The sequence below is a fragment of the Hippocampus bargibanti genome, linkage group LG04 (genome assembly GCF_051943395.1).
Source record: "Hippocampus bargibanti isolate YZ-2025 linkage group LG04, ASM5194339v1, whole genome shotgun sequence".
Classification (NCBI taxonomy): domain Eukaryota; kingdom Metazoa; phylum Chordata; class Actinopteri; order Syngnathiformes; family Syngnathidae; genus Hippocampus; species Hippocampus bargibanti.
Window position 1 is genome coordinate 15,839,647 of NC_142737.1, and position 10,552 is coordinate 15,850,198.

General features: G+C 42.1%; 1 protein-coding gene across 2 annotated transcripts; it reads right to left on the bottom strand.

Annotated features, from left to right (window-relative positions):
• Positions 1–138: 138 nt before the first annotated feature.
• Positions 139–9,926, bottom strand: foxn4 (forkhead box N4). 2 transcript variants are annotated; one of them, XM_088994330.1, is made up of 10 exons: positions 9,796–9,926; positions 9,167–9,265; positions 6,211–6,377; positions 5,388–5,500; positions 5,178–5,288; positions 3,562–3,689; positions 3,396–3,492; positions 3,113–3,320; positions 2,650–3,039; positions 139–767 (listed from the first exon to the last, which is right to left on the bottom strand). In XM_088994330.1, exons 2-10 carry the CDS (start codon positions 9,244–9,246, stop codon positions 517–519), a joined length of 1,545 nt encoding a protein of 514 aa, XP_088850456.1. In that variant the 5' UTR covers positions 9,247–9,265; positions 9,796–9,926; the 3' UTR covers positions 139–516. The 2 variants fall into 2 exon arrangements, with proteins under 2 accessions (XP_088850456.1, XP_088850455.1); XM_088994329.1 differs by lacking the exon at positions 9,796–9,926 and having other exon boundaries at positions 9,167–9,356.
• Positions 9,927–10,552: the final 626 nt, after the last annotated feature.

Genomic DNA, 10,552 nt, shown 5'->3' on the forward strand with positions numbered 1-10,552 from the left:
ATTCAAAAGTGATAGCACATGTTAGCCTTTTGGAATGGAGTTGGATAAATGCAGTAAAAAAAAAGCTTTTCCGTGGTCTCAGCCATTTGAACATTCAAATATATACAGCAAATGGTTGACAAGCAGTCGTATTTTCCCAGCTGCCTTTTTTTCCTTTCCTTTTTTTTATAAATATAAATAAAACAGCACAACAATAACGTTTATCACAATTACAACAAACAAGGGACGGAACTACAGCTATCAAAGGGCTTTCAAATAGTCAGCAGTATAAAAACTCGGCATTTCCTCCACAAAGTATTGTGTGTACTTCCATGGGCATCTTGGAGGCTTTGCTTAGCAAAGATTGATATTGTGAAGTATTAAATGCTTTTCTGCTGCCTGTTTTTTTTCTTGTGGACTTCACAAACATGCTCCTATTTCTGAAATGTCCACAGTTGAATTATACAAAAGAACTTCTTCGGTTGGTATCCCGTAGATATCCTTAAAAATTGACGTCCGTTGAAGAGTAGTATTGCTTTAAAGAAGGATGATGGGTTTGCTGCTGGCCGGTGAGCCCATATACTGGGAGGAGATGGTATCCTGTGATGTGTACGAAGTATACAGGCCCGTCACTTGGACGTCTGACAGCGGCAGGTTTGTTCCGCTGGAGGCAGGAGGAGGGAGACTGGTGGCCAAATCGCAGTCTGATAGTCGCAGTGGGGAGTTACTGAAGGTGCCCAATGCGTCCAAGTTAAAGCTTTCGTCCTTCATTTCCTCCCACAGGTTACCTGAGGTCAGAAGGATCGATCACGTCAAGGCTTTGCATGAAATGTAAACGTACATAGTTATGATTATTATTGCGTCTCAATCAATCCGGCTTGCTTTTGTATTACTATTGCTGTATGTAGCCCGCAAACTGGTGTTTTTGTGTTGCTATTACAGTAAAGTCTCGTTATATCAATATTCTCGGGAGTCCGAAAAATATCGATATAACCGGGACTATCGATATATCCGACCCTGCGTGCATGTAATTTTCTCCTTGCGGTCATAGAAATAGTATCGTAATAAGCGGTACTATCGATATAACTGATATCGGTATTTTTTTGTGTTACTGCACACTGACTCTGGAGCACTAGGAGTAGCATTTTTAACGTTCCTGCAATGAACAGACTGCCAAAGTGCGTCTCAAGCCTCCACGTGATTTCCTTATCACAAACTCACAAGTTATCCGAACTAAATAATTTTTCTGTTTCATACTGTTCCTCAGGTCTGTGGTGATAGTGTCATATTTTGTAAGAGCAGACTCAAGACTCGCCTTTTCAATTCAGGTTTAACCAGGGGTGGACCGTCAGGGCCTGCAAGGCCTTCTCTGCTAGCCTAAAAATATCTGAATTCCTGACTGATGTTAATTGTAATAATAATAATAATAACAATAATACAATATTCAAGCGCCTTTCAAAACACCCAAGGACACTTTACAATAAAAACAAAGCACACAACAATAAAACCATAGTAAAATGATAAATAATAAAATAGCAGATAGAACTAGACATTGAAAGCAATTTTAAACTGATGGGTTTTGCGGTGGGATTTGAAAATAGGGAGGGAGTCAATATTACGGATTATTATTATGATGATTATTATTTTGTGCATGAATTCTTATTAAATAATTCCAAATTGTCTTTGAGCTTCCTTTAATTGCTTTCCCCCTGTTATGCTGCTTCCAGATGTGTGTTTTCATATTTAAGTTTTTAACCAATCACATTTCAGCCATTATTTGTTACCCTGGTCAGGAATCTACCTGGACGCCTTAACAATCAGTTCTGCGGGCCCTCGAGTATAAAATAATTGCTGATAAAACTCATACCTGTCAACCTTGGCGAATAGCTGCCCTTATAAATGATTACAATTCCTGTATAAAAGTTGTAGTACGCCGCACATTATTTGATATGATAAAAATTAAAACGCGAACAAGTGGAAATGCAGACAGCTCACCGCCCATGTACACGTTGTGCTTTTATCAATCCGACCGTACACAGCAATAAAAAAATATAAACAATTGAGGATTACTTTTGCAGGTTTTCCGTGCCAATAGAAGTGATTGGCGACAGCATTATTTTTGGCTACCAGCAGTTGAGATAAACTGCATTTGAGCCAACATGGTCTTTGTAAGATCGGTTCACCATCTTTTTGATTTTTTTTCCCGGATAAAAGTTGTAGTATGCCGTACATTTTATAAAATGATTTTAAAAAACTTATTAAACATGGGGAAAACATATAATTTGACAGGTATGAAAACTGTTTCTTGAACCAAACAGATTTCGAGGCCTTCTCACAGTCCTTATTTCCCGGCTAACGGTACCCTCTAGTGGACTTCTAGTAAATCACAGCACACTTTTTATGAGTCGCAGTTGCAGCTGTAGCTGCGGTAAAGGTTGTATAGTCATAAAATAGGGTGAAGGGTTGGATTGATTCAGACATAGCATTACTGAAGGCCTAGGTGTGAAATGCATGGCTTGTCACTGGATTTAACGAATCTAAGAGGAGTTTATTTATTTTGACTGAAATTTTGTTTTCATCATTTTATTCCTGTTCATTGTCGTTCGTCTCAATGCTCGTATTTACTTTTCAAGTCATTTTGACTTGTATAGCAGCGAACAGCACGTTTACCTTGGAAGGCAAAATCCATGATGCTGGGATCCAGCGCGTCCACTTCTGTGTGGCTGTCGACGTGAACACTGTAAAAGTCATCAGGGGGCTTGCTGGCTTGCTGAGTTAGCGGACTATGGGAGAGTTCGGGCACCGCGTGGAGGGGAGGGGTTTGGGCTGGGGCCGGGGACATCGGTGCTGTGCGGGCTTGGGCCTGCAGCTGAGCTTGGATCTGATGGTGTTGGTGTATCGGTAAACACGGCAGGGAGAGGGTCACGATGGGCTGAGGTTGCTGCATCTGGGCTGTCAGTGAAAGGCCCGTTGGACAGCTGGGAAGCCGGGTCATGACTGGTTCGACTGGCTTCCGCCTGCAGTTCTCTGGGCGGTCTGTGATCAGTTTGTCCAGCTCATCTACAAGACAGAAGAAGGATGAGTAACTCAAAGCCGAGAGCTGCTTTTAAAATATTGTCATTTCGTCCCTGACCCGGATTCGCCATGCTTCGACGGATGGCGGGAAGGTCCTTGCGTTTCCACTTCTGCATCTCTTCCTCCATCTTGTCAATTTTAGCTGGGTTTAGCGCCCACAGACAACCTTTTCGGGATGAGCTGCTCGTCTTGTTCTCCACTTTCTCAAAGCATTTATTTAAAGACAGGTTGTGACGAACAGAATTCTTCCATCCGTCCGGGGCCGTCTGCAGGGAAGAGACGTGTGAGCCAGGCCTTTGTTCATGATTCATGATCAAAATCAAGCAAATGTCTTTTCTTACCTTGAAATAAGGAAAGTGTTCCTTCATAAAGCCATAAATCTCACTGACTGGAAGACTCCCCGTTTTGCTGTTCTTCAGAGCCATGGCAATCAAACAGCTGAAGAGAGAAATAAGTCGCGAATGAAGCGAAGAGCGGGAGAGCAAGAAGTGACGCATGAGAGCCAACCTGTAGGAGTAGATGGGTTTTGGGAAACATTTTGGCTGCAGGTCTTGTTCTTGTGGCGCCAGGCGAGATTGTGAAAATAGACTTTGGTTGTTGAAAGAGACGTCGTTGTACAGCCCGCCGGTGGAGCACTAAGAGAAAAAGAGAATTGGAGAAATGTTTTGATTACCATCAAGACTTGTAACACCTTATTTCAGAATCATAGTTGGTCATTGAAGTGGATACAGTAAAGTCTCGTTATATCGATATCGGATATATCGATAGTCCCGGTTATATCGATACTATTTCTATGCACGCACGGAGAAAATTACATGCAAACAGGGTCGGATATATCGATAGTCCCGGTTATATCGATATTTTTTTGGACTCCCTTGAATATCGATATAACGAGACTTTACTGTATTTAAAATTCACTCGGCAACAAAAACAGATACCATTCGGTTTCACGAAACTGATTTGTTAAATATACAGTATGTTTGATCGAAATCTTCACCCAAGAGCCAACCCAATGTATATAACCCAGCATTGGCTTATTCTCTTTTCGACCTTTGCACTGGATAAACTATTTCCCTACATTTTGGGTTACTTTTACAGAGTGTGATTTTTTTTTACAGAGTATGAAATTTCATAACTTGAGATTGCTCAATAAAATAACACCCATACACACGTGTTTGAACCAATCATATAGAATCATCCATCCATCCAATCCCATTCCATCCATCCATCCATTATCCAATCCATCTAATCATCCAAGCCATCCATTTATCCATCCATCCATTCATCACCCATCCATCCATCATCCATCCCATCCATTCATCCATCCATCTATAAATCCATCCATTATCGATCTAATTTCATCCATCCATCCATCCATCATTCATCCAATACCATCCATCCGCCATCCCCCCATCCATCCATCCATCCATCCATTCATCCATCCATCATCCATATAATTCCATCCAACCCATCCATCCATCATCCACCCAGCCATCATCCATCCAATCCCATTACATCCATCCTTCCATCCATCCATCCATCCATCCATCCATCCATGCATGCATCTGTCACCCATCCCATCCATAATCCAATCCATCCATCATCCACTTAATCGCATCCATTCGTCCATCCATCCATCCAATCTCATCAATCCCATTCATTCATTCATTCATTCATTCATTCATTCATTCATTCATTCATTCATCTTCCAGACCGGGGGATGCTGGAGCCTATCCCAGTCGTCTTCAGGCACTAGGCGGGTGGCATCCCTGAATTGGCTGCCAGCCGATCGCAGGGCACACAGAGACAAACAACCATCCATGCTCACACTCACACCTAAGGACAATTTCAAGTGTTCAATCAGCCTGCCATCCATGTTTTTGGAATGTGGGAGGAAACCGGAGGACCCGGAGAAAACCCACGCGGGCCCGGGGAGAACATGCAAAGTCCACACAGTGCTAACCACTCGACTACCGGGCCTCCCTTATATAGCCAACAAAATGGTCATTGTGTTGAGGCCGGCATATTATTCAGATGTATCCAAATCAGTCCTTGGGGTTTTCAGCATTTCTGCATATTTTAATAAATGTGTGACTGAGGGTTCATTCATTTATGTGTGTTACCTGTTGTCCAGTTTGGGTTAGTGAGTACACTTGCTGTGGCGCGGACTGGTAAACTGAGGTAGGACATTGGTACCCTGGTGAGGGCATCCCATTCATGGAGAACGGGGACATCTGTGTGGCCCAAAAAGAGAACCCGAAAAAAAGTAATTGCACACAATGCCACCACATGTGTGTCATAGAAGAGGCATAAATTTATGCTCTTAAACTCACTGTTCCGCTGTGGGTGTTAATGATGCTGATTCCCAATGGGCTGTGCTGCATGCTGCTTTGTAGGTGAAGCATGGGGGGCTGACTTCCAGTCATGGCCATGCTGCTTAGTTGGGCTTTGAAGGCGCAAAATGTAGAGCGTTTTTAAATGAAAAATGGCATGTTGATGTATACGAATGATAGAGAAGAGACAGAATAGAAATTATCATATTTAAAAGTTTGATGCTGTTGTATGCTTAGTTGGCCGAACACAAAGTCCACAATGGAAGCACAGAAAATCTGGTGTACAGACAGAGCCTGTTAAACTATCATCCTCGGGTAGCAGATCTGGCCTTGGGCGGAATTTAGGATTTGGTAACTCCTTCACAGGAAGAGCTCATTAGCCACGTTACAAATCTATCAGTTCATGGAAAGACAAGCCATGGAAATGTCTGTTATGGTGGTCTATGGATGTTGGTGCTTGTATCATGGGACATCTAGGGGTGTGGTATTCAAATAAAAAAGGCTGTGCTGCAGATGTTGGGCGTCGGTCATGAACGATTGCGTCCCCTGCCGGCAGTAAAAGACAATCTTCCTGTGTTTGAGCCTTTGCTCGTAGTGTCCGAACAAACATCTCTGACAGCGAATTATTCTTTTATCGATATGACACTTGGGAAAAGCGGTTAATATGTCTGCCTCTCTGTTGTCACGTTGTGTCCATGTTCTGCATGTTACCGATAACTGAGTATCTTCCAAATACCACGAGGGAACTTCCTAATGATTTTTTTTGTTCTGGTGCGATTCTTGAGTAGATTTTGTATTTTTTCATCACAACTTGCCACCTCACCTGTCTGTTGCTGCAACAAGCTGCCCTGGGTGGCCCCATTACTGTGGCCACAGCCATCCACCATCTGCTGTAATCGAGGCACGTCCACCGAGGTGAGCCATGATAGAGACTGCAGATCCCCGGGGAGGTCCTCCTCCCTGAGTTGGGAGGGGTCTGTGGTCAGAAGCCTTGAGAGGGAGAAAGGGAGAAATGCTGGGTTGGGCAATGTGGCTGTCAGATCCGGCTCAAAGAGCACAGGTGGCATCTATATGTAAACTCCAAAGGGGGACCATTTTTATCTCTCTGAGTCAGAAGCCTCAGCTGGGTTCTAATGTAAGTATATTAAACGGTGCCGTCTACGATTTAGCATATAAGAAGATTAGCTACTGGCGTTAATTCATGAGGCAGTGTTTTGATAAACAATGAGGAGGTTAAACAAATCCTATTCAGAAGAAATTATCTATTTTATGGTTGTTGGAACAGTGTGGGGTGAAGCTTATTTACTAGAAAGTGCTTTGTGGTAGTGTTTACTTTTTTTTTAATCAAACTGGGAAATTTACTGTTGTACATTGCAAGGTTTTGGTTATTTATTTATAGTATTTTCCGGTGTATAAGGTGCACCGCAGTATAAGGCGCACCCCCAATGAATGGTGTATTAAAAAAATCCATATATTAGGCGCACCGAAGTATAAGGCACACCTTTAATGAATGAAAAAAGTTATCCAAATACATCAATATATTTCATAACTTTGCTGCTGTGAAATGTAAATTACTACACTGCCAGACTAATAAAGGCAAATCCAATATAAAAGTTTCCCAAATATGAGGTACATGACATTATAAGGCGCTACACTACAGGCTGGGGTTACAGACTATTCTACGGGGGGGTAATTGAGTTGGTGGCTGCTGACAGGAGTTGTGAGACCTGTTTTGGTTCAATATGACTTCACATACAAAGCACACCTGCGTATAAGGTGCAGGTTCATTTTGAAGAAAATCAAGACTTTTGGGTGCGCCTTATACAATGGAAAATACCCTATTTCATTTTGGGTTAATGGGGATTTTTTTAGTTGGTCTTCAATATAGCACAGCGTAACTGACAGAGGTTTAGAAATTTATTTTTAATCGTTTACGATCAGCGTTTTGGGGATTTCGGTTCCATCAGCAAACTTGCAGTCATGACATCTTTTATACGGTCAGCTTTGGGGAGAATAACAAGAGAAGAACCCTCTTCAATCCTCTTCAGTCTTCCCTACACACTAAGTGTTCAGGAGGTTTTGTAACAAGGGGTCACCATGGCAACATATACACTTTGTGGGGACAGTGAATGAACCCCCCCCCCCCCCAGCTACCCCTGGCCCTCAAACCCCACCCTCACGCATGTACAATCCAAATCTCCTGTTAAAGAAAATCAACCGTGTCAGGTGACCGCGGTCCAGCCCTCACCATTGGCTGAATCATAAATAAACAACACATGAGATCGTTTGAAACACGGCACAGCAGCACATGCTGCCTGCAACAGTTGGCCTTGTCTATTGAAAAATGATCACCTATTGTGTCCCAAACGACAAATCTGCCCAATGGCACGTGGCTCTATTGTCTTGGCCAGACCCTTCCTTGATTGTTTCTGTCGGTTCTTTTCTTTGCCTCGGGCCCTTGCATTAATCTGCCGGAATGACAGACCTCACAAATAGGATACCATCTGCTTCCCTGTCCCTTTCCAGCCTCTGGAAAACCGCGCCCAGCACCCCACATCCATACCGTACGTACACCCCGTGGCTCGTCTTCCTACGTGAGGTAATCAGCTAAGGGCCAGAGGAGGGTGCAAATGCAATTAGAGGTCAGACTTTGGCTTGTGTGTGTTGTGACGTGACGTCACTGCAGACAGCACGCGTCGACTGCACCGTTACCATTGATTCGGACTGTTTTGATGCACGCATTTAACGACATTACTCAAGTCATATGTGAAGATTGCAAATTTTAATCTCACAATATTATTGCGTTATATTACAAAAAAATAAGTAGGTCCATTTGCAACTTTTTTCCAAAGTATGGTGTCATTCCAATCTTATTACAATAATAATACATCATCATCATATAATACATCAGGATATTATAACATAAATGTTCCCCCCAAAAAATTAATTATAGCACCACATTTTGACATTTGAAGATTGTTCTTTTTGTGTGGTTTTGAATGAAAAATGGGATTGCTTGTTACTGCTCAATTATAATAGAAAAATCATGTACCTGGACTCACGGCATACAGTATTTTCTGACCTCAAACTGTCCTAAACAGAGATAAAGAAAATTTACAAAGTAATAGAAAACAATAGAAAAACTATGTACCTGGACTCACTGCATACAGTATTTTCTTGCCTTAAACTGTCCAAAACACAGATAAAAAAATAAAAAGAATAATAAAAACACAAGGGCCTTTTCACCCCTCCCCCTACTTGTGCCACCAGCAGGCATAGAAATTCACTGAGGCATAACATGTTGAACCGATGTCTCAGTTTATCACCCAAGTCTTCCCAGAGGTTCAACAACACAAAATATTGAACCCCAAACCCCCTCCCTCTCCGTTACTTTACCCTCCCCTCTCGTCCTTGTCTAATTGGGAGCCACTTGTGCATGCGGGTGACCCAGAGAGCGCCCCATCTCCCCCTGAGCCGAAGGCCCGAGAGGTTCAAGCTCTCCGTGTGCCGACAGCAGGAGTGTAAACAGAGCTGATGGGTTCTGACAGATCCATTCAGACTGAAAATCATTTATTCTACTTCTCTTTTTTTCCATTCATTTTTTTCCATGCATCACACTACCCTTCCCCCATCGACCCAATGGAATTATTTGTCATACGTGTACTGGGCATTTTACTTCCAAACTCTTTGCTAATGCTCACACAGACACGGTTGGTTCATTGCAATCTTTAAATTGAAGCGCTGTTGATAACATAACACATTTTAAATAGTTCAGTTACCTATAGTCTTGTGGAGACGGATGATGGCCAGCATCCTCAATTATTCCTGACATCCTGGATGTAATTCCACCTTCTATCATTTCCTGCGATATTTGATACCTCAACAGTGACACAAATAAAATAAACATATTTTATACACGTCATGGCGATGTTTTAAAGAGATGTAATGTTTGTGTTGAAAAAGCGCAACATTGGTCATGTTGTTAAAGCGCTATATAAATCAATATTGTATGTTGCGATACAGTTCACTTGAAATGAAAATATTGAAATCAATAATAAAATTCACATACACATAACCATTTACAATGACAAGAAACACATCTAAGTTGGTATATGGTACAGTATTGTCTCAAGTATTATTCACCTGTTTTTATTATTTGGAAGTAGACTGTGTAAATTATGATTCAGCTCCTCTGGCAAACATGTTTCTAAAATAATCAAAATAGTATTTTTAACTTTAATTTAGAGAAGTGTTGGCATTAAAGGTAGCCCTGAGATTTAAATGTCTCACAGTTTACCATGACAACAAAGACAGTAACAACACAGCCACGAGACTTTAAAAAATTCAATTCGCTCAATAAATCAAACATTTAACAAAGGTAAAATGTGCCAAGGATGAGAAAATGTACCTATTTTGGATGATATCGGAAGAGTGTGTGGATGGATCCACCGGGAGACCATCTACTACTGTATTCCACTGTGCAGCACTTGATTCTCCCCCAAAAAAACCGTTTTTTAAATTTCCCTCTCTGGAGCTGTCCAAAGCGTGCTCATGCGCAGTGGAGAGCTGAAAGACGCTCCCAGGCGGCCCAGGGGCAGGAGGATCCCATGACTTTGACAGCTGCTTCCAACAATCCCATTCACTAACTCCACTGCAATATCGGGCCGGAAAGACACTTTTCGGATTTTCTTGCTGTCTTTTGCGAAGGGCGCAAACGCTGGTGCACGCTTCCAGAGTACCATCGGTGGTCAAACACCAAGCTAGACGAGAGTAGACGAGCTAGCTAAAATTACTCCAAACTCCATTCCTGAATATTTAGTTTCGTTATGGAAGCGTTCGACCAAAAATATATGTTAAAAAAATAAAACATTCAAGCCTAAAATGCGAGAGTTTTGAAAACGCAAAACATAAGTGTTTAAGCAAGGCCACGTAATTTTAGTAGACAAAAACACAAGTCGTATTCAAAATTAAATATCCTCATTTGCTCGAATATGCTTCTGTCGGGTTACCCCATGAGAGGTCTAAGACGATTTGAGTCGCTACTTGTGGTGGCATCTCTGTGTGTGATGGTGCACTGTTTTTTTCTTTCTTTTTGTCTGAAGGGAAGTGCTTGAGGATCTTTGCTTCCCGCCGGAGTGGCCGCTTTCTGTTCCTTTCAGCAATAA

Excerpts from the sequence above, each read along its gene's own strand:
- foxn4 (XM_088994329.1), bottom strand. The coding sequence starts at position 9,294 with ATGTTTATTTTATTTGTGTCACTGTTGAGGTATCAAATATCGCAGGAA. Across the intron at positions 6,378-9,166 it reads CCGTCTCCACAAGACTATAG|GCTTCTGACCACAGACCCCT; the intron begins GTAACTGAACTA and ends CTCCCTCTCAAG. Across the intron at positions 768-2,649 it reads CATGGATTTTGCCTTCCAAG|GTAACCTGTGGGAGGAAATG; the intron begins GTAAACGTGCTG and ends TTCTGACCTCAG.